Source organism: Pteropus alecto, unplaced genomic scaffold (genome assembly GCF_000325575.1).
Source record: "Pteropus alecto unplaced genomic scaffold, ASM32557v1 scaffold313, whole genome shotgun sequence".
In the NCBI taxonomy this organism is placed as follows: domain Eukaryota; kingdom Metazoa; phylum Chordata; class Mammalia; order Chiroptera; family Pteropodidae; genus Pteropus; species Pteropus alecto.
In genome coordinates, this window is record NW_006434832.1 from 348,813 (window position 1) to 372,034 (window position 23,222).

The 23,222-nt window shown below is 52.8% G+C and overlaps 2 protein-coding genes across 2 annotated transcripts; both read right to left on the reverse strand.

Annotated features, from left to right (window-relative positions):
- Positions 1 to 15,826: 15,826 nt before the first annotated feature.
- Positions 15,827 to 16,590, reverse strand: PPY (pancreatic polypeptide). Its single transcript, XM_006910097.2, has 3 exons — positions 16,400 to 16,590; positions 16,118 to 16,189; positions 15,827 to 15,975 (listed from the first exon to the last, which is right to left on the reverse strand). Exons 1-3 carry the CDS (start codon positions 16,588 to 16,590, stop codon positions 15,951 to 15,953), a joined length of 288 nt encoding a protein of 95 aa, XP_006910159.1. The 3' UTR covers positions 15,827 to 15,950.
- A 3,210-nt stretch (positions 16,591 to 19,800) lies between these two features.
- PYY (peptide YY) lies at positions 19,801 to 22,872 on the reverse strand. The gene is made up of 3 exons (XM_006910181.1): positions 22,685 to 22,872; positions 22,485 to 22,565; positions 19,801 to 19,954 (listed from the first exon to the last, which is right to left on the reverse strand). The coding sequence occupies exons 1-3, from the start codon at positions 22,870 to 22,872 to the stop codon at positions 19,801 to 19,803; spliced, it is 423 nt and encodes a 140-aa protein (XP_006910243.1).
- Positions 22,873 to 23,222: the final 350 nt, after the last annotated feature.

Genomic DNA, 23,222 nt, shown 5'->3' on the forward strand with positions numbered 1-23,222 from the left:
TAAATTTTAAAATGATTATTTTTTAAACTATAAATAGAAGTTCCAATATTTTCTTACCACACGTCAAAGGATCATCTAGTGCACCCCTTAGGTGCATCCCTACTTTGGAAAACACATTTCTAAAGGAAAAACTGCTCCTCCTCCTCCCTTGACCCCGGGATCAACGGGGCACTCACGCAGGTAGCTCTGCTTCCTCTCCAGAATCAAACCAAACCCTCCCTGGAGGATCAAGTGTCTTAGCTTCTTGTTCCCTTCACCACCTCAAGACAGCCTGAAACTCCCTCCACCACCACCACCGCCATCACCGCCAGCCCGCCACACACCAGCCTGCCTTGCGCTCACATCAGGTTGCTGGTCTGGAGGATAGAAACCCAAAACCTCTCCCAGAAGCAGCCTACTTGCCTTCCTCCCCGCACCCCACCCCTGGTCCAACACCGACGCTTCACCCTGCCTCCTTGCTTTACTCTACCACAACCCCACGGAGTGGAAAGTACTAGAACTAGATAATTTTGTGTTGAAATCCTGGCTTGGCCACGTGGTATGTGAGTGCTCAGCCAGTTACATAACCTCTCTGAGCTTCAGTTGCCTCATCTGTACAATGGGGATAAACACCTCCACCTTGAGGAGGACAGATATAGAGTGGCTGGCACAGTGCCAGGCACACAGAAGGTGTTTCATAAACGTGGTTCTCCCCTGGGAGTAGGTCTGAGCAGGCTCTAGCTAGGTGCCAGCTGGGTAGTAGGTGGTTAGTCTGTTTCTGGCTGTCTGATATGCCCGTAACTGACCTTAGGTCCTCCTGGGGAAGGTGGGGTCCACCCCAGGGCTTCTGGAGCTCTAAGTATCTGATACAGATAGCATGTCCTCTTCCCACTGCCCACACACCCATTAGTGGCATCTTGCCCAGCCCTGTCTTCCACCCACTTCTTTTATCCTCCTCTTCCTCTAGTGCCCCTGCTGAGGTGCTCAGAGCCTTGCTGTGGGCACCACATAAGAGGGCCAGGAATAGGCAGCCCATTGCCAGTGTGGGGAAGGGCTTGCAAAAGGCACTGCAGACCCCAAGAATGACAAAGAGTTCTGCTAGCCACCCCAATAACCCGATTTTCATTATTGAAGAACCCTACAATCCAACCGTGCCTTGAGTGCTCCTGTAGACCTTAACAGGGCAGGGATGGAGGGTCAAAGGTAAGGGAATGGAGTGATGCCCTGGGGACTGTGTGAGGCACTATTTAGAGACAGAAAGAAATAAGGGAGGTGTGTCCTCACTTGAACTGGTGACCTGGAAGCAGACTGCATGTACACACACACACACACACACACACACACACACACACACATACCCTGTACTGCTTCCCTCCCCTTTAGAAGAGGCAGAGACAGGGGCTGTGGAGAGCACTGGAGCAATTTGCTGGGTAACTTGGGGCAACTGGCCTGGGCTGGGTAATCTCCACCTCACAGGCTCTGTGTAGACTGGAAGGGATAACCCCCATAAAAGTGCTTTGTGAGCCATAGCTGGGAAACCAGGTCACCCAGGGCATGCTTTGGCCATGTGCCCTTCCTAGGAATGCAGAGAGATCCCATCCCAGAGCCATTCTCTGTTCCTCTCCTGACTCTACCCCACAGTAACAGCTCTTTCCCCGCAGCCCTGCTTCGCTCCAACCGCTCAGCTCCAAGGCACCACCCCCAGGATCTTCTCCTTCTGCACTGGGGTTTAAATCCAATGAGATTCAATCCCTGGGCCCACCCCAATCCTCTCTGAGGTGCCTGAGGGCAGAGTAGGGGCTCTAAGCCCTCTGACTTCTCTGCTTCCAGCTCCCTGACCTGAGGTGCTGGCGTGGGGAGCAGGCAAGGCCCTGGGATGGAGAGAGAAGTCCAGGTTATCTGTGTCCCCACCATCTGGCCCTTTTCCAGACCAGAGCCACTGGGGCAGGGGCCACGCTCCCACCCCCGTCAGTACAGCCTGTGAGAGGGGTCGCCATCACCCCAGGCAGACTGGGAGTATGCAGCTCCTGGGCAGTAGGCCTCAGGGTCTATGTTGGAGGTGTTTATAGGAGGAACACCCCAGGCATCCCCTCTTCTGGTCGTTCCCTACCTTACCCAGAGGACCAGCACTGGGGCTGGCAGAAGAAAATGCCCAGGTAGCAGTGTCCCCCCAGGAGTTCTGGGCCTTCCTGAGCCAGCCAGGCAGACACCTGTGAGGTGTACATGGGTATATGCAGACAGCAAGCATGGTTCTGTATGTCTTAAGTGAGTGCAGGGATGTGTCAGTAGATATGTGCTTGTATGTACATGAGTGTGTTCCTGATGCATTTGTGTGTCTGTGTAGATGTGTGTACAGGTGCACATACAGGGTGGTAGTATGCTGTCTGCTCATGCACACATGTCTGCATGTGTGCGTGCGTGCGTGCGTGCGTGTGTGTGTGTGTGTGATCCCCCGGTGGGATCTGGAGCACCCCTTCCCAGCAGTCTGCCCCAGCTTCCCCCGGCTGCAGTTACCAAAAATGACCCATTCTGAGTTAAGAGTGAAAACCTGGGACAATGTTGTCCAGTGCCCAAAGTCTCCCCTACTCGGTCCACTCCAGAACCCTTGGACAACTGGCCCCAGGGCCAAAGAGTGGTGAACACCCAACCTCAGGGGTCCGGGAGGGAGGGTGCCATCACGGAAGCTTGCATCAATCAGTGTCGGGGTTCAAGATAAGAGGTAAAGAAGGAAGAGTCTCGCTGGGCCCCTCATCGCCCTTCCCAGTTCTGACCGGCTGCTTTCCTCAACTCTCCTCCCCAGCCCACCGCACACCCTGTTCCCTATGTCACCTGTCTCCTTCTCCTCTTCACTGGGATCTTAATTCTGAGGAGGGCTTGACCAGAGTGACTCAGCGTGCGCGCGCAAGCGCAAGCGCACACACACACACACACACACACACACTCCCTGAATCCCTGCTCTCAGAAACTCAGTTGCTATAATCCAAAGGCCTAAGTGGGTTTTCTCGAACTATGACCTTGAGGTCTGAACTTCCCTTTGGATCTTCTCTTCTTCTCTGTGCTCTTGGGACGTGAGTTCCGATCAGCCAGCTCCACGGTCTGACCTGGCCCAAGCTCCTCTTGTACCTGCCTCCCTGTTTCACCCCCAGCTCTCCCTTTCCTCCTACCTTACCGGCACCGGCTCCTGGAGGGCTCCCTGTTCTCCCACTCGTCCCTCCCCTCCTGCTCCCTGCTGCCCACGGACCTGAACCCAGCCAACTTGCTCTCTGACCTCCTGGTGCTCTAAAGAGCTTCCTTTTCTTGATTCCTTCTGTTTCCACCTCTCCCGAGCTCTGGCTCACATGAGACCCTGACACCACGACACAGATGTGCCCAAGGCTTCTTAGGACACTGTGGCCCATCCCCAAACCTAAAGCCTCTTGGTGTTCTAGCCCAAAGCTCTTCCCAGCTCACCACGCTCTGGGTCACGACTGCTTGCCCTAAGCTGTCATGGGCCCCTAGTGCCTGCCACAAGAGTCCTCCCCTGACTGGACGAATGTGCCCCAGTTCCTACTCTCTCAACCAGAGGAGCCCTATTCCGTTCTTCCTGGGAGGTGCGGGAGATGAGAAGCGGGTAGATCTTTCCTTTCCACTGTGTCTGGGGCATTTGCCTAGTCAGTTCACCCACTACTTAGATTCACATTCTTCAATTTTCAAAAAGCTTATTCATAATTCTAAATTGTATCCTGCAATCGTGGGCCCCTGCTCTGTGCTCTAACCATCACCCACACCAGAGTACCACTTGTGAGCACAGTCTCTTCACATGTGTGAAGTTATTTGAGCTTCCTAACAACTTTTCGGGGGAACACTATTGTTCCCATTTTACAGATGAAGAAACTGCAACACAGAGAGGTTAAGCGATTTGCCCAAAGGCATTAACTCTGGTCAGTGGTAGAACTGGGATGTGACCGCAGGTTACCTGGCCTCAGGCTCCACCGTATATGCTGCACCTCACTTCATAGGTACTGCTGTCAGCTTCATTTTATAGATGAAGAAACTGAGTCAGAGTCGTTCGATGATTTGCCCAGGATCACACAGCAAGCGACAGAGTTAGGCTTAGTAGGTTTAGTTAGTAAAAAGATTTGCTTAGTTTTCCACCAATTATTCTTCAATTTACAAAATATAACACAAAAACGGCTGAACTTAAATGAGATTTAAATGTGACTTAATTTAAGACTATGCACATAATCATCACCATTAAAAGAAATAAACACCTAGAAACAATTGATAATCTTTCTAGCTAATCCTTAGCTGTTATCTATCACAGCTTAATCTAATCTTGAATTTATCTAGACTTGATTAAAATACTTTTACTAATGCGCCCTAAATTTTTTATTAACTTGGCATCAGACACTGGATTGGAGGACCGCTTAGCAGCTCTCAAGGGCAGCTGGCAGGGATGCCCTAATGCAAGAGCCCTCTGGCCTTCAGAGACCACCCTCCTTCTCCAGTGCAGAAAACTCAGCCATTTGACCTTGGTTTTCACATCAGTAAAGTGGGATGTTGGGGCATAGGGACTTATTTACTAAATTCCCTTCCAACTCCATCAGTCTATGCATCTAAGGGGACATCTTCCCACTCTGTTCATAAAAGAAATAAAAACCCTTCTTTCCAACAGGGATTTCCACAAGGTGGCCTCTTGATAGATATTTCTCGAAATATTAATAATTCCATTCAATCAATATTCCCACCACTGAAAAGTCTTTTGACGATGGTGACTATATCTTACAGACCTGTAACTTTAGCACCTCACACACTCCTGCCAGCAAGTGGGTACTGTTAACAAACAGTGCAGACTCTGGGGTCGGGACCACACAACAGTAGTATGGGAAGCTCCCAGGCAGTGCCAACGTACAGCCAAGGCTGGGACTAGGTGTGTATAAGAGATCAGGAGAAAGAGATCTGTCCCAAGGCTTTTGGAGCTGCTGGGTGGACAGGTGAGGACCGCCAGGCAACTGGATACTGGGAGGACCCCTGAGATGGCTGCGGACCCGGAAGGCGCTCAGGACAGCAGAAAGAGCTGAGGAAACTCAGAGCAGTAGGTGAGTGTGCCGCTCAGGCCGAGGGAGAAGAAGAGGCCGCTGAGAACTGATGGCTCCATTTGTGCTCCCCAGTGCCCCCCCTGCAAAAGGGGTTTCTGTTTGGTGCCTAAGGACGTAGAAGCCCAGAGAGGTCACTGACCGGCCCCTGACCACACCCAGCTGGGAGCTCCAGGGTCTCTGGTCCCACTGACCCTGGCATAGCCTCTGAGAGCAGGGGCAGAACTGATGCTCTCACAGGAGTCATCTCTGTCTCCTCACTCGAGGGAGACTGTCCTGTCCTTACAAAGGAACATGAAAAAATAGCTGATCAACATCTGCATGATGAAAGATGTTCCTTTATGTGAATTTTAAATATTATATATGTAAAATGTTTCATCAGACATGTTTTTTTTCAGTGCCAAATTTCTTCCTGCTTTTCCTGGGTCTGATATGAGGTTAACATCCCTCTTAGAGGTACCTTAATTTGGAGGGAGGAGGGGGGCTGGACAAAGGTCACATTAGTTATTTGTTAGATTGTGCAATGATGAGTGAATGGATAATGGAGTTGCCCTCCCTCTCTTCCTGGGTCTGGGGATTACGGGGTAGGAGGGAAACCCCTGCCAGCACAACTTCAGTGAAAACAGCTCCTTCTCCTCCTCCCCTCCTCCCCTCCTCCCTCCTCCCTCCTCCCTCCTACCCTCCTCCCTTCTGTCCCCTCACAGACCTCAGGAGCCATGCAAGGGGCATCTCACCACTGCTCACCTTGGCAGCCAAGCCAGAACTGGGCATCCCATCAGGCTGAGAACGCAGTCCAAGGTGGAGGGTTCTGTAGAAAACAGTTCTCTGTGTCGTTTTATGAGAAAATGTAGATATCACGTTAAGCAATTAAGTGGGTTATATATTGAGACCTCATTCGTAGACCAAATATTAAAATGATAGAATGTAAAGAATATAATCTTAAATTGAGGCTGGAGAAAGAAATGCTGGTCTGAAAATTAGTGGCATTTTGTTTTTCAGAAAAAGTAAGGGTCAGCTAATTGCCTTTCACTCTGGTCTGGCCCAGGAGAGGCCTCACACAGTAAGAGTGTGTGGAACAGATGGTATAGCCCCTGTGGGGAACAGTCTGGCAGTTTCTCAGAAGGTTAAACAGAGAGTTATAATATGACCCGGCAATCTCACTCCTAGGGAAACAAAAACATATGTCCACAGAAAAACTTGTACATGGTGATCATAGCAGTGTTGGTTACAATAGCCAAAAAGTGAAAACAATCCAAATGTCTATCAACTGATGAGTAGATAAACAAAATGTAGTATATCTCTATAATAGAATACTATTCGGTTATAAAAGAATGTATATAGTAAAGAATTGAACCTTGCTGAGAGAGAGGTCTGGCTTTTGCCTCTGCCTTCTGAGAATCTCTAAGCCCTTGGGATGTCACACCAGAAAAGAGTGTTTCATTCGCCAGGGGTCTTGGGTCACCACAGGTAGCCTAACAATATGATTTTGGGTGGGGCGTGGATCACATGTTATTATCTCAACCTCTGGAGGGGCCAGATGGAGACAGTTCAGCCATGTGAGCAGTCAATCATGCTTATGTGATGGAGCGCCAATAAAAACTCTGGATGCCAGGTGAGCTTCCCTGGGTGACAATATTCATGCCAACATATCACTGCTGGGAAAGTAATGCTGTCCATAACTCCATGGCAGAGGCCAACTGGAAGCTCCATGTTTGAAACTTTCCTGGACTCTGCCATGTGTGCTTGTTCCTTTGGCTGACTTGAAGCTGTATTCTTTAGCTGTAATAAGCAATAACCATGAGCATAACAGCTTGTGTGTGTTCTGTGAGTCCTTCTAGCAAATTATCAACTGTAAGGGTGGTCTTAGGAGCCCCCAAACTTGCAATTGGTGTCAGAAGTCAGGGTGGTCTGGACTGTCCCTCCAACTCCACAGAATAACACATGCTACAACATGTAGAAACCTTGAAAATGTATTGTAAGTGAAAGAAGCCAGTCACAAAAGACCACATATCATATGATTCCATTTACATGAAAGGTCTGGAATAGACATATTTATATAGAAAGTAGATTGTTGGTTGCCTAGGGCTGGGAGAAATGGGAGGTGACTGCTAAAGGGTATGGGACCCTTATGTTTAAATGTTCTTTAAAGAGCATTTAAAATGTCTTCAAATTGATTGTGGCGTTGGTTGCATACCCTTGTGAATGTGTCATAAACCACTGAACTGTACACTATAAATGGGTGAATTGTACGGTATGTGAATTATATCTCAAAAAAACTTTACCCAATAAAAAGGGGGTGTATGGAATTGAAGCTCTGGAAGAGAAACTTTGTTATGTTCACTGGTGCATCCCCAGTGCCTGCAATCCCTCCTGGAGGACAGGTACTCAATAAACACTATGCAATAAATATGTCAAGTGACTCCTGGAATCAAAGCAGGCCCCTGAGGACTCCCAGTCTGGGACTTGCCAGACAACTCCCCTTTGCAAAGACAAGAGCTGTTTTTAGAGTGCCTACACCCCCACTCTGCTTTGGGATCCAGCCAAAAGTTTAGCCAGATCCAGCCAAGGTGAAAGCCTAGGGGTGAGAGCAGGACAAAGGGTGATGAATGGGGATATCAAGAGGATTGACCCACTTGGTCCCAGGAGTTGGAAAGGCCCCTCCAGCTTCCTGAGAGTTAGTTCAAATCACCAAAGGGGTTCCTTGGGGCAAAAGGTTTGAGTCTGAGGCTCTCAGATCTGAGGGCTGTGAGGAGGGACCAGGCCTGTCTCCTTCAGGAACAGTCTCAGGCCTGGGGGAAGGGGTACCAAATGCTCCAATCGAGCTCAGGCAGGAAGAACAGGGCTCAAGAACTGACTCTCTTCTTTCTCTCTAAGGCTCCCTGATTCCTCCCCAGGTGGCTTTGGGTCCAGCTAGGAGGTCATCTGCCCTGCCTCCCTTATTCACCTTATTCAGAATGTGCAATGAACTGAATCCACACTCTCATTTTATACGTTCTGTTTCTCAGGTGAGATAGTTAACACATCTTCACGCAACTATCCCCAGGCGTCTATTCTATTCCAGGCACTGGGCAGTATCTGTGGGACCCGGAGTGCATAAAGGCACTTGTCCCCTGTCCTCTCCTGGAGTTCAATCTAGCTAGGAGCCAGACATGGGCATCACCTGGCAGAAGACAAGATAAATACTGTTACAGCTACCTGAGTGGAGAAAGAGCCCCAGGAGCCCAGGGAAGGGCAGGGAGGGGACCAAAGAGGCTTCGCAGAAGAGGAATTGTCAGGACTGGGTCCCTGGTGAGATTTCACCTGGCAAAAGAGTAGAAGCAGCTCATTCGAGATAGAAGGAGCGTGAGCAAAGGCTGGGGGGAGGGGTGTGAAAGCCCAGGGCTACTCAAGAGGCCACTGGAGTCTAATAGGTGGAGGGCCGGACAGGTACAACTGCAGCTGTAGCTAAAGAGAGTGCATGGAAAGGCAAACGTCCAGAACCGGGAAATGATAAAGTATGGTTCGTCCTCACTGAGGAACAGTACTACCCAGCACTGAACGAGAACTAATGACCTATATGCCTAAGAACACAGAGAAATATCAAAAACATTGTGCTGAATGAAGCCAGGCACAAAAAGAACATACTGTTTGATGTCGTTTGTATGAAGTTCTAAAATGGGCAAAACTAATCAATAGAGATCAAATCAGCCGTCGCCTGGGGCCAGATGAACTGGAAAGGGGCAGGAGGGAACTTGATGGGGTGATGGAAATGTTCCGTACGTGACCGTTGGGACAGTACATATTTATCAAAACTTATCCAACTGTACACTAAAAATAGGCGAGGTTTTTTGTGTGTAAATTACACTTCTATAAAGTTGATTTAAAAGATTTTTTTTTCCAAAGGCCGAGATGAAATCGTTAAGGACTTTAAATGTCATGTTAAGAAATTTGGACTTAATTAGTAAAAGGTTTTTCAGTTCCCTTTGGTCTGGTTTGGTAGCAAGTAAAAACCCAACTCGAGCCATCTTAAGTGAAAAAGGGAATTTCTCTGAAAGTTCTGGGGGCAGCTCACAGAATTCAAGGAAGATTTGGGGCTGAAATCCTGATGAGCCTTCTCTAGCTTCACCTCCCAATAATCCCGTGACCTAGTTCTAGTGTTCCCCCCATAGCTGAGGACACAAAACAGAAGCAAATCGACTTGTCCAGGGACACACAGCCAGCAAGCAGCTATGTCAAGCTTGGAACCAGGGACAGTCTAATGCGATACCTGTGTCTCGACCACCAGACCTGGAGGAGCAAGAAAGAGTTCATTTGAAAAGGTCGCGGTTTGAAACACAGCCACGTAGATTGAGGGAGAATGGGAAGGGGGAGCAGGCGCAGAGCACAGGGAGCAATCCCGCTTGAGTCAGGAGCAGCCGATGCGCCAAGGGACTGGGAGGTGACAAAGGGAGACTCGGAACTGCAAATGGCCTGAGGCCTGAGGGACAGAGGGGCATGTACCTGGGTGGGCGTAGCTTTCCAAGAAGTTGGGACTGCTTTTCCAGATCTGAGTCAGTCCTGAGCTTGAATCTCAACCCCACTGTTCTTGGGTAGGTCTCATAACTTCTCATTTCTTCAAATGCAAAAGGACTTAATGACACCTACAAGTGTCATCAGAATTAGAGATGCTACAACAGAAGGCTCCTCCAAGTACCTGGCACTGAGCAACTACAATAAATATCAGTTATTAGCATATAATTATATATTCATAGAGCTATTGTTATTGATAATAATATTGAGTCCTTTGTGCCTCCTCCCCCAACCTGCTCACCTCATCAAGCATTTTCTCTTGTTCTGGGCCAGAAAAGAGGGTAGCCAAGCACCAACTCTCAGAATGTGACATTTCCTGGAATGAGTGAGTGGGCCCGGAAGAGTAGGGGACTGAGAGCCATTGGTGCCCACAGAGAGCCCTGGAGTTTGTAAGGGCAGCCTTGGTTCTCATAGCAAAAGCTGCAAGACACATTATTCTTTCAGGAATGAAGGCATCAACATTGGACTCTTGCCTACATGGAATAAATGATAACCTATTTATTGTGATTTGGGGTAGACCAGCCCCTAGATCTCTCCTCCCACCTTGTACTGTGGAATTTTGTCATAGGAATCCCATTTCTTTTTCTAGAGATTCTTGGCTCCATGGAAATGCAGTCCTGGTCTCACTTGGCGACTGAGCCATCCCATTAAGTTCAATGACATTGGCATTGAGTTTCTCACCCCTTTCCCTGAGAGAGAAGTAGGGATGGGGAAAAAAGAGCACATCCGGGAGTGGAAGGGCTCGCACATGCTAATTGCCCAGTAAGTGCCAAGATCTGTCCAAGGGCTTCAGCTACATCATCCGACTCAGTCCTTACAACAGCCCTATGCTATAGATGCATTCAACTCCGTTTCCCATATGAGGACGCAGAGGCTCAGGGGATATAATGTCCCTTAATCAAGCTCACACACAGCCCCGCAGTGGTAAAGTCAGAATTCCTACCCAGAAGCCTCCCTCTTCCTACTGTGTCCTTTCTGAGGTGGGATGGGCATGGAAAAGCATCAGCCTACATTTCACAACCTTGTCCCGGAAAAGCAGCAATGTTGAACAGGTAGAGGGGCCCTGACAGGCCATACAGCCAAAGCGCTGTGACCTGAGGCAGCCCAAAGGCTGAGTTCATCATTCAGGCAGCCGAGACCCACTGCCCCTCAGAAGGCTCTGCAGGTCATCCGCTAGAGGCCCCAGAGTGGTTAGGCAGGCCAAGAAAATCTCCAGGATGAGCAGTGGGGCCTGCATGTGAAGGCAGAAACCTCAGCTTTCCCCGCTGTCCATGCTAGCAGGCCTAGATGCCAGGAAGAAGGGTGCCGAGGCCCCACAGCAGCTCACAGGGCAAGAAGGCGCCCTGGATGCAGCCGGATGGGAAGAGAGCCTGGTCTCTCAGCACAGCCCCCTCCCAACTCTGAGAATAGCCCCTGGGAAAAGTATAGCTCCCTCTCAACCCCAGAGACAGTTCCTCCTTAGGATCTATAGATTTGGAACAAAAAGTTACCCTACTCCTCCATGCCTCCTGCCTCTGCTGCCCACACCTTGGGCCCCTGGCAGGGACTGTGCCCTGGTCAGGACAGCTGGCAGCCCATGTGCTTCCACCCCCACCCTCTCCCTGTTCTCAACTCCCAGGTTATAACCGGGGCAAGAAAAGGAGGCCAATCTGGGGGCGGGCCTTAGAAAGAAAGGGAGCACGGATCCAGAGGAATATAAAGGGCCGTGGCGGTCCTAGCCAGGGACTCTTTCGCGTGCTGCTCTGTACCTGCCCAGCACCATGGTAATGTCTGGTGGCCCCTGCCAGCTGTGTTCTCCAGGAGCTTGGGTATGGAGGCTGGCACCAAGGGCCCCTCCCCCAAGGTATAAAGGGCATGGAGGATCAAGGGCAGGGAGGCCCCTTCTGCCATCTGATGGCCAAGACAGCTACCAGGGTTTTCTTCCCTGCTTTGGGTGGCAAGGATGAGGGATTTCCTGATCAGGAGAGGGTTGAGCGTGTCAGGAGCTCTGGGGGGGTGTGTGTATGTGGACATCATAGCATGAGAATCACTGTGTGTGCCTGTGTGCACCAGCACAAAATTTTCTGTGCACAGCTGGGGGTGTAGATGCGGGGGTCTCTGGGCTAGCATTCCTGTATGTAACTGTGTTAGGAGTCATTCATTTAACATGTATTATTGAGCATCTACTAAATGTCAAACACCTTTCTAGGTGGTTGTAATATATCAGTGAACAAAACAAGCAAAGAGCCCTGCTATAAAAGGTCTTAAATGGGGTGGGGGAGCTTAGGAAGGATGAAGACAATTTAAAGAAGCATAGTATATAGTCAGTTAGAAGGCGAAGGGATGGGCTGCAATTTTAAGTAGGGGTGTTAGAGTAGGACTCATTTAGAAGGTGAATTTTGAGCTGAAGCCTGCAGGAGGGGAGGAAGTTGACCACGAAGATATCCGAAGGAAGAGTCTTCCAGGCAGAGTACAGCACGTCCGGCATTTTTTAGGAAGAGCCAGGAGGCAGGGGAGGCTGGAGCTGGGTGAGCAAGGAGTTGTGGAATAGATGGGTGATGTTAGGGAGCTGACCAATGGCTCTATGCTATCCTTGTGTGTCCATCTCAGCGCACGCCTCCCCGTCCATCCCCACGGTCCCCATTTGTCCAGTGCTTTGCGCGTGTCCCTTTAAGCCCAGGTGTGCATCATTCAGCCTGGGCACCTGTATGTTCTTAACGGCATTCATGTACCTGTGTACATCCCAGAGGCAGACGCGTCCCTGGTTCTGAGCATCCAGGAGCCCCAGCTTGCCCACCCCTCCAAGTGCCACCTGGCTGGGCCTCCCATGCTCACCGACGACAATGTCTGCTCCGCTTTCTCCAGACACCGGCTCTACGCTGCGCATGGGCACTGGTCCTGATGTGCCTGGTGGTCCTGCTGCTGCCACCTGAGGGTGCCCTGGGGGAGGGGCTGCAAGTGCAGCAACCCCGCAGGCCCAGGGCGGCCTATTGGCTGACCACTTTCAGCCAGCTCAACAAGTACATAGAGAAGCTCTTCAACGGCAGGTGGGTGGCAGGTGGGTGGCAGGTGGGCGGCACTACTGCGAAGGGAGGGAGGGGGTAGGAAACGGACGCCACCTGCCCCCACCCCACACGCATGGCAGCCCCATGACCTCTGCAAAGATGTGTTTCCCAGCTTGAAGTCTAAGGACACCAAGAAATCTAAAGACGTTAAAGACCCCAAGAAAACCTCGGACAGCACAAAAACTCCACCGGTGAACACCACGAAACCCCTGTCAACGAACGCCGCGAAACCCCCGCCGCAGGACCACGCGAAACTCCCACCGCGCGATTCCACGAACCCCCCACCGCGGATATACTCGAAACCTGAACCACCGACCTCCTCCTGGGGCCCCAGGTAGGAGAGCCCAGGCTGCGCCGGCAGCAGTCAGGGGCCTCGGGGACAAATTGGGCAGGAGCGAGAGGAAGCCCTGGGAGGGTGGGGAGATACCGGGGCCCCAGGGACTTCCTTCTCCAGGCTGGGCTTTGACCTCTAGACTCCCTCCTCAAGTCTCCCTGCCCACCCATCCCCTTTACATTTTGAGAGGGGCCCTAGCTCCTCCCCACCCCACCCCACCCCCACCCCCCGTGAGAACAAACAAAAGAAACAGAATCTCTGTTGCTTCTGTGACTAATGTGGGCCCTGGGCAGGAAGGAACCTGTCCTTCCAGGGGGAGACGGGACTCTGGGGTGGGAGGAAAAGATGTCAGCTGCAGAGGCTTCTCTGCCCCTCCCTGCGACTCCTGCACCTCCCCAACCTCATACTACCCGCCAGAGATGGGGCTCTACCAGGGGAGAGAGCAGAGAGGAGCCGGTCCCAGCAACCTCCAAGGAGGGGCTTCAGCCAAGCCCCACCCCACCCCCAAGTTTCCACACAGAGCAGGGCAGCTTGGATGCCAGCCGAGGTGTCAGCATTGGCACAAGAACGGGCAGCAGCGCCTTTGTCTGCCCCTCAGTGTGCAGAGCGCAGGGTCTTGCCTTTGCTTCCTGGCCCCTTTCAGCCCCTCTGGCAATGAACAGAGCAGGAAAAGGGATTGGAGCTCAGCCAGGGCCTGTCCCTGACAAGCTGGTTGCAAGGGTGGCACTCTCCTCTGGTGGCTGGCGGCCATCAGAGAAGCTTGGGCAGGGGCAGGGGCACATCTCATGCCAACTCACACACGGGTGTGTCCTGAAGAGGGTCCTAGTTCCTGCCCCTGGGAAGTGTCTACACCTCTCCCTACCCAGAACCCACCCCTTTAGCTGCCAGGAAAAATTCTGGGGCTTCAGGCGCCGTCATCTGGACCCAAACTTTGATCTACTGCTGAAGCCAGTCCCCCTCCCAGACACCCCCGTGGACTTAAGGATCAGCCTGAACCGTGCGTTTCCTGCGTTCTCTCCAGCCCTTTGCCTTTCAGGGCCTAGATCCATTTTCAGGTCATTCGCTCACACCAGATGCAGCCAGGACTGGAGGGGAAACACAACATGGTGTGGTTGCCATGGGGGTCAGAGTAAGGTGCCGAGCCCGGGAAAGTGGACCCCCTCATCCACCAAACCCACAAGCCCCATCTCTGTAGGCAGAGCATGGGGGGAGGCAGGAGGAGCTGTTCCAGGAACCCGAAAGGTTCAAGTTCTCTCATCACTCCCCGCCACCGGCCCCCAATGACTGTCCCTAATCCACAGGCGCTCCCAACCCCAGGAAAAGGAGAGAGAGAGAAGCTCCTCCCTCCCAGTCACACACACGCACGCACACACACACGCACGCACACATCACCCCATCCTACCTCTTCAGATGGCTGAGAAGGACAAGGTCTGAGGAAGGCTGTGGGGGCCCCCCGGGACCCCTCCTCAGCACAGGCCTCCCTCGGGATCTGGGTTCTCACCCTCCCAGAGCTGGAGTGTGGCGTCCACAGATTGAACTCCTAGAAGTGGCCACCATTTGGCTAATCCAGTCTCCTCCCCAGAAGGCCGCATTTCCCCCAGCGGCCTCCCTTTCTGCAGCTGCTTGAAAGCTCCTTCGCCCAGGAGCTCGCTACTTCTCAGGACAAGTTCTCTCCAAATTTCTGATTCTTCAAAGATGCTCCCGTATAGTCCCCAAAAGCCTGCCTTCTGACGCCCCTTCCTGGAGCCCCATGGAATTAACCATAACCCTCTCCCACAAGATGGAGCTTCCACGTTTGAAGAGCACGTTATCTCTCTGCTCCCCTTTCCAACACATTCCTGGAAACTGCTGGCTGGCCGATGGCTGCATCACAAGTCTGCCCCTCAGAAGCTCCCATTTACCGAGCATTTCCCTGGGTCAAGGGCCATGTTAATTGTTTCACATGCATTATTTTATGTCATGCCCACTACAACCCTATCATTCTTCCTCTCATTTTACAGATGAGGAATCTGAGGCTCAGAGAGGTTATATTCCTGACCAAAAAGCACAGAGACAGAAAGTGACAGATTCGGATTTGAACCCAGGTTCATCTGACTCTAACACAGATGCTGGATCCCGCCATCTGACTGCTGTCTGCGCAGAACCTTGAACAAGCCACTGTACCTCTCTGAGCCTCAGTTTCCTCCTCTGTAGAGTGAGGATAACCGTATCACCCTCGCAGGGTTGTTGGGAGGGTTAAATGCCCCTGGCACACAGTAGGCTCCTTTTTTCAACAGTTCACACATGACACCATCTCCAGACCGCTCTCCTCTGGCCATGCCTCCGCAGAGCCCTGTATCCCCTGATGAGCCATGCTCCAGCTGCGCACAGCACATCTACGCAGCTCCGACCCGCCCAGAGGAGGGCAACTCCGAAGCCACAGATGCAGCCGGTGACTGTCTTAGCACCAGTCCTTCTGGGCTGGGCCGTCACCCCTGCCCCCATGCCAAGGACACTAGGCTACAGGAAAGCATGGGTGGGGGTGCAGCTGGGAGTAGAGCTATCATCAGACTGATAAGCAGGAGGGTCTAGAGGTGCTGAAATGGGAAGATTCAAGCTCAAGACTGCTGCTTCATTGACTTGCTGAATGACCTTGGAAAGGCTCCTGCCTCCCTCTGGGACACAGCTTGCCCCTCTGTGAAGTGGAGAGGATGAGCTGAATGGCTCTGATGACCCTATAGATCTTCTGGATCATTCATAACACCCTCCTTCCCCTTCTCCTCCTCCTATATCTCCCCGTTTCTGTCCTGGCATTTGGCTGCTCTTGCCCCTACCAGGGATCCATAGAGACACACAGAGAGAGGCTATGTCTTTGATTTGCTTTATTTAGCTTGTGTGGGAGCAGGGAGCAAGCTTTGGCCACAGCCAAGGGTGTGGATGGGAGAGCTGGGCTGGCACTATCCTAGGAGTCAGAGGAGGCAGAACGTGGCATTACAAGTCCATCGGGCTGAGCTCCCTGTGAGGAGATGGCAGTGTAAGTGGACAGTCCTTGTGCCCAAGGGAGACCTCAGGCCAGTCCTGGGCTCCTGTTCTCTTCCCTCCACCCTCCCATTTCAGCCCCAGGGAGCTGGACAGTCAGGGCAGAGACTCAAACCTACCTGGGGGCAGCTGCGTGGGGGGAGCCCCACTCCAAGAAGTCCAGCATATCTTCTTTGTCTCTTTTCCCATACCTAGGAGGGGAGAGGCAGCTGGGGCAAGCGCTGTGCCCAGGTGCCAGCTCACCTGCCTCATGCCTGTCCTTGGACACCATCCCACCTGGGGCACATGGGCCTGGTCAGTACAGAGGCTCTGCTTTCACAAGAGCATGGACGGAGCAGGGGCTGGGGTCGTGGCCCAGGGTCCCAGGAGCTGGGACCTCTCTCCCTCTCTCTTATACACACCTGGGCCTGGTCAGCATGTTGATATATCTGCGGAGCTCAGCTGCATACTGGGCCATCTGCTCTGGTGTGGCGTTGTCCCCCGGGTACACTGGCTCCAGAGGGGCCCCTTCAGTACCCAGTGGTGGCTGCAGCAACAGAGCCACACATGTGGACAGGAGCAGCAGGGAGAGGCAGCAGCGTGTGGCGTCCATCTGAGGAGCAATGAGCAGGGAGATAGAGACGGAACAGCGCCCACCTCGCCAGCCTGGGGCCAAGGAACCAGAGCAAAGTGCCACTCAGACCTGAGCACCCCACCTCCTAGACACTGCCCTGGAGAGCACGAACAGCCCCTCTCGTGACCAGCGCAGCGGCCGGAGCTCAACCAGGGCCTCAGCAAAGTAGAAAAGAGTAATGGAAAAGGTGGGGCCATAGAGCAGGAGGCACGGGGTGCATGACACCCAGGGCCCATTGGCTCTGAGGAAGCAGATGTGAGGTGGGGGTTGGAGGGAAGGGGCTGGTGGTAAGTAAGGGTGCTCCTGCTCACCTACGGGGCAGGAGACTCAGAGTGAACCTGTGAACCAAAGGACAAAAATCCATAGCCTGTGGTCTGCCCTGACCCCCACCTCAGCCAGGGATAGACATGCAGACGCAGACGGTCATGGTCACAAACACGGACCCCAATCACTCACAAGGTCGTAGTCATACACATTTGTGTTTCTAGCCATCACTCACTCCCCACACACATTTTCAGTCTTCTAGTCACAGATTGCTCTTTCGGGGTGACAGATTTGTCCAGATGCAGAGCCAGATCCACACAGGACCTTAGGCCTCCTGAGGCCCTCAGCCCTGCAAAGCAACAACTCCTTCCCCCCATCCCAGGTCCTAGCCCCAGGGAGTTCCCCAGAGCTCCGCAGAGCCTGGGGCAGGCTGAGTCCACTTACCCTGAGTCCCGAACGAGCAAGTCCTAAACCAAGCAGGTGCCTGCTTCAGGCTGGATGGGTGTCCTGCTCTCGGCCATGCCCCTTTATAGTCCTCAGCCCCCCAGAGTCCCCGCCTCCTGTCAGCCTCTCTCACTCCCCAGCCCTCATCCCCTCCTCCCACTGTCTCCCTGGTACCCACGACACCAGTGCTGGGGCCAGGGATGGGAGGGGCACACAGCCGTGTTCTGGGGGCCAGACTAGCAGTGTAACGGGTAAAAGCAGACCACAATAAGTCCCTTGTGGACCCCCATCTGTCTTTGGGCACCAGAGCTGGCTTGGTTCAAGGAGGACAGGGTTCTGGGACCTCAGGATGAATGAAAGGTTCTGATTGCAGACCTCAGAACAGCCCCTCCTCCTGCCTCCCAAGGATGAACCCAAAACTTCAAACAGGTCCCCTCAGAGCAGAAGACGGAGGCTGAGGCTCTGAGACCAGTGATGAAGGATGGAGAGGCAGGACTTCCTCTCCAGTTTGGGATTAGAAGAAGGTGGAAACAGTGAAGATGCCTCAGATAACTAGGCAATGTGGAAAAGAGTGGGGACCCAGGCAGAGAGAAACCCACTCTTTGGCTGGTGTGTAGGACACAGAATTAGAACTGACATGCCTGGGTTCAGGGGAAATGCGGGTGCCAATTTCTGGTAGCCATTTCAGAGCCCCCATTCCAGGGAATTGATTAAGACCAGCGTCATTTGTAAAGCCTTGAATTTTCCACTGTGCTCCCAGCTCAATCACCTCACCAAGTCCCTACAACAACCCATTTTACAGATTCAGAAACTAAGGCTCAGAGCCATTATGTCTTATATAACTAGTCAGTGAGACAGTCAGAGATTGAAACAAACTCTAACTCCAAAATCGGAACTTTTTTTTATCTAAGTGGGGCTGTCAGAGTTTTGCTATAATTTCTCACTTTTTAGCTGAGAAATGTGAGGCTCTCAGAAGTGAAGACATTTGCCCAAGATCACACAGCTGTCTACAACTCGAGTTCTGGCCTAGATTCCCAACCCCACCAATCCCAGCAGTCCTCCCACTCAGGAGCCTCTGACTCTCCCTCTGCATCCCTTCCCCACCTCCCAGCCCCTCCCCAGCTCAGGCGGAGGAGCAGTAGCTGGCTGTGTCTCAACGACACACCAAAGCCCAAGAAAGGAGTAAAGGACCTCTCACTCTCGAGGTTCTGCTGTCCCAGGTCAGGACGCCATAAGTGTGTGTTAGGAGAGGAGTTGGGGTGGTGGGGTGAGGACTGGGGATAATGCCGCTGGGATCTGAGCTTCAATTTTCCTCAAGATAATGAAGATAAAGGAAGGCTCAGTAAACATCCGTGTTCTGCTTGTTCCTCGCAATTCCGATATCTGGTGACAAGAAGAACAATAATGCTTCACCCAACAACTGACATTCCAACAAAGCAAATATGGAGATGTTCTGTCTCCACAAGCCCCTGCCCTTCCCTGGGCCTAGGTTCAGAATTTGCGAAACAAGGAAGGTGAGTATGCCACCAGGGGGCACCAGGCTCCAGCCCGAGTTGGAAGAGTCTGGGCTCCCATAGGACTACAGCCTGGTGGGACCTGTTCTGGCCACTATTTTCGTCAGGCTCCAGCCCCTGCAGACAGATGGTGGATCTGGGAATTGACTCAAGTGCTGGGGCCATTAATAGTTTTGTAAACAGCTTTGTCACTGCCTAAGAAATGAAAGGTACTTCACGATGTCAACTGAACCTATAGCTTTCATTTTTCTCTTTTGCAAATAACAAATCCCTCTTCTGGGACCTCTCTGGGATGTTATGACAACTGAGGAGGAAGAGGTAGTAGCTGTGCTTTCGAAACAGTATGGCCATGTCCAGAACTGCGATAGTTGGTTCTCATTCATCTTTATAGATTCCCAGGGCTTGGGAGTCCTGCTTCGAGTGGCATCAGGGACTTACTTGCAGGCAGGCTAAGTGGAAATGACAGTGGTCCCTCTCCCCCTGCCCAACCACATGCCCACTGGGACAGGGAAGATGACCATTGGGCAGTGTTGGGGATAGAGTGAGGGCCATGATGAGACTAGGAAAAGAACACCCCAGAAACCCCTGAGGTCACAGGGTAAAGGTGAATGGGGGTCCCCACATATAAGACTGCAAGGAGTTTAACCAGCATCGCATCTTTCATAAGAATGCCTCCATGTAGGTCCGACTACCCCAAAAACATCATGCTGGAGAGGCCACATGTAGGTGCTACATCAACAGCCTTAGCTGAGCTCCTAGCCAATATCCAGGAGCACCCACTGGACACATGAGTGAGCCTTCTTGGACATCAGCCCCGTGGAGTCCTGAGTTAGACAGCTGCAGCCTCAGCAAACCTCTAACTCACTATGTGAGCGACTCCACGTGACAACTGCTTAGTCAAGCTCTTCCCAATCCTGACCTACGAAATCATGAGTGAAGTTGAATGGTTGTTTTAAGCTCCTAAGTTTTAGGGTAACTTGTTATGCAGCGTGGTAACGGCAGACCTACTCTTCTCCCATTCCTCCCTTCCCACTGGCTGGAACACCCAAACCGGCGATGGTGGGCCATCTTCAGTCATGTAGATGAGGGCATGGGGAACCCACAAAATAGGACCCTGGGCTCTTGGATGTCCTCAGAGAGCGGAGCTACCAACTCCCCAGATGCCACTTGTGTTTTATATAAGAGAGAAATAAATTTCTATCTTGTTTAAGCCACTGTTAATTCTGTCTCTATTTAAGAAGCCAAATCAATACCCTAAAAATATAATGTGTGTAAAACAAATAGCTCGGTGTCTAGCACATAAGTGCTCTTTTTAAAAGGTAGCTCATTGCTGTCATCATCATTAATATTACATCTAAGGCTCCCTCCACTCCAACGTTGAGTCTGATCAGCAGTGAATTAACCACCTTCTCAAAACTCCACCATGTAAATGAAAGGTTAACCCATGTCACTGATAGTCAACCAGACATGTCAAGCTGGGCAGAAATTGTCTGTGACCATGCAGAATTCATACCAAAGATCTCCTCCATCAGCCTCAAACTGATCACTGCCCTCCCAGATAGACCAAAAGATGGGATTATGGACACTGACACAGATACACATCCTCCCGCTTGCCTGACGGCGAAATGAACCAAAGCTCGTGGCAGCCAATTTATGCCCTTATCCTACCTCTCCTGGTGCAGGGGGAATGGGATTGGAGGAGAGAAGATGGGGGACGGGGGGCAGATAAGATAGGAAGTGGATCTCAGATAATGACAGTAGGCAGAGGGAAGCAGAGAAACTAACTCTACCCTGAGAAATAAGGAAAGGCTTCTGGGAGAACACTCCCCTGAAGATGTTTGCCAGACCGAAGGAAGGAAAATGGCTCTGAAGGCGGAGGAGGGGCCTGGGGAAAAGCCTCAGAGTCCGCATAGCTTGTGACCTGCACCAGTCCCCGGACCTGCCTTCACCTCATGCTTCCGCCCCTACCTCGAATGAGACTGGAGGGCAAGATAGGGGTCAGAGCTCCGAGGCCACCTAGAACAGGTTGTATCCATACAGGAGCCACTCTTACAGTTATGGGTCTTCTCCCAGAGCCACCTAACTGCAGATAGTCCTGCATGGCCCTATCCTCCAAAGTGACACCACTCAGCCTTTCCGCCTTTTTTACCCTCTCTGGGTCTGGGGCTTTGGCCTCAATCTGATTCTCCCTCCCATCCCCCAGCTCCCCACCTCAGCCTCAGCCAGGTACTGCTGAACTAGAAGCCCAGGAAAGAGCTCACAGAGGAGGCTGCGTCTGATGGAGGAGACATAAGCCTTTCCTTCAGGGGAGCCACCAGATCTAGATCAGAGACAGGACACAAAGAGATGGGCAAAATAGAGCAGTGTCCATGAGAGCTGGGCAGCCACGGAGGGCAGGGAAAATGCTAGATCATCAGGGACAGTCGAGGTAGGCCTCCTGGAGAAAGGGGGCTGGGAAGGAAGGGCGTCAGAGACCAGCCTCGCGGTCACAGGTGCAGAGCGATGAGAGATTCAGGTCAGATTCCAGTTTAAACATCTACAGTGCCTTCGGCCTTTTGTGTCTGGTCCCGGGGAAGAGAAAAGGGGAGCACAGGAGGGTGCACCCATGGCCTTGTCACCAGAAAGGCACAGTTAGTGACTTTTCCACTGAACATGAATTCAGCAAGGCGGTGGAGGGCAGTTGCTACGGAAGAAGGCAGTCTCCACACTCCCATAACTCCTCCCGCCCAGGGAATGGGGGATGTTAGTTATAACCCCCCACACACAAACCTCACTCCCCAACTGGCTCTAACTCCACAGCTCCATCTTGGATCCCATCTGCACCCCCAGTCACTAGAGCCCTGGGGGTTAGTAACACATCTCCTCAGGGTAAACACCCTGGGGGTTTGTGCCTAGCACGCGAACCCAACCGCTTTCATCTTGAGGGGGGCTGCTCTGTCCCCCTCTACTCTCCTGGGCTGCTTAGCATGCTCTTTTCCACCCTCTCCACCTCCCAGTGACTTCTTCCTGCTCCTCCCTGCGCTTTTGAAGAACTTTCATTCTGCCCTCCTCCTACCCCACTAGGGAGTTCCACGGGAGTCCCTGTCTGGCCGCTCTCCACTCCCAGGGCTGGGCAGCGATGTCTTCTTTTAGCTCAGAGCAGCGGGAGCCCCCATTCCAGCCCAGCCATGTCCTGGGAAGCCTTTTATCTGAGGTGCCCAGCCTTCTCTCATCTCTTGCACCTCCATCCCACCTGGATACCCCCTCTAAGAAGGAGAAACGAAAGGAAATACAAACGCACACATTCCAATTCAGTGAAATTTGCTCTTTATTTGGGGATCAGGGAAGGGCCGCATACAGCCCTCCAGCCCAGTGCGGGAGGGGAGCACGGAGAAATGGAACTAGGACCCTACCCTGAAGCCTACCCAGCCGCAAATATGCAAATGAGGTCGGTGTAGGTAGCATCTCTCCCAGGAGGCCTTGGGGGTCGTCACCACTGGTAGGCGACTTCAGGCCTGTAGGAGGGAAAGGAGAGGCATCGCAAGGAGCCCGGCCAAGGACCTGGAGAGGCGAGACTGGGGGTAAGTTCTAGATGGCGGTGCAGGGTGGGACTCCGTGGGGCAGCAGGACAACGTCGCGCTCTAGAGGGCGTGACGAGGGGGGCGCTTTTACCGCGACGTGACCGGGCGGTCGGGGCCGTCTGGGAAGAGCAGTTTCGAGAGGAGCTCTGCTGGGCTGTCCCGTTTCCCATACCTGGGGGCGGGATCAGAGATGGGCGCGGTCAGATCTGGCCACGCCCTGGGTGGAGCGGGGCGGAGGGTGGGAGCCTCAGAGACCCGGCTCTGACCCTCCCTCCGGGAGCGCGCGCTCACCGCTGCCGAGTGACCAAGTTGAGGTAGTGGCGCAGGGACGCGTAGTAGCGGCTCAGCTCCTCGGGTGAGGCGTCTTCGCCGGGAGCCTCGGGTTTAGTGGGGTAGGCGTCGACCAGCGCCCCCAGGCAGGCGAGCAGGGCCAGCAGCACTGTGGCCATAGCGGGCCACGGCCTGCGAACCGTCACCATCTGCAGAAGGGGCAGTGGAGCGTGGGCCATCCCAAGCCTCGACCCCCGACGGCAGGGGACTGAGGCTGCCGTTGGGCCCACGCTCCAGCAGCCTGTCTAGGGCTGGTACGGGACCACGGCTCAGCCACCGACTCGCTGCGTGTTCTCAGGCACTGCACTGCCTCTGGCCTCAGTTTCCTCATCGGTCGGAGGGGCGTGAGCCCTGCCTGCCTCCCCTCCTCTCACTCGTGCTGCCCAGAACGGTGGGCGGAGGAAGAGGGCTATGCTGGCTGTGGGGCCTCCTAGGCCTCTTTCCTACCCACTTCTGCTGGCTCCCTTCCAACCCAGCTGCCCATCACTCGGCCACAGTT

What these genes read in the sequence shown, in the direction of transcription:
- PYY (XM_006910181.1), bottom strand. Translation starts at nt 22,872, where the DNA reads ATGGTGACGGTTCGCAGGCCGTGGCCCGCTATGGCCACAGTGCTGCTG. An exon ending in AACTTGGTCACTCGGCAGCG is followed by an intron (nt 22,566 to 22,684) that starts GTGAGCGCGCGC and finishes TCCCGCCCCCAG; the next exon opens with GTATGGGAAACGGGACAGCC. An exon ending in GACCGCCCGGTCACGTCGCG is followed by an intron (nt 19,955 to 22,484) that starts GTAAAAGCGCCC and finishes AGGACATCCAAG; the next exon opens with AGCCCAGGGTCCTATTTTGT.
- PPY (XM_006910097.2), bottom strand. Translation starts at nt 16,590, where the DNA reads ATGGACGCCACACGCTGCTGCCTCTCCCTGCTGCTCCTGTCCACATGT. An exon ending in AACATGCTGACCAGGCCCAG is followed by an intron (nt 16,190 to 16,399) that starts GTGTGTATAAGA and finishes CTCCCCTCCTAG; the next exon opens with GTATGGGAAAAGAGACAAAG. An exon ending in CCCCACGCAGCTGCCCCCAG is followed by an intron (nt 15,976 to 16,117) that starts GTAGGTTTGAGT and finishes ATCTCCTCACAG; the next exon opens with GGAGCTCAGCCCGATGGACT.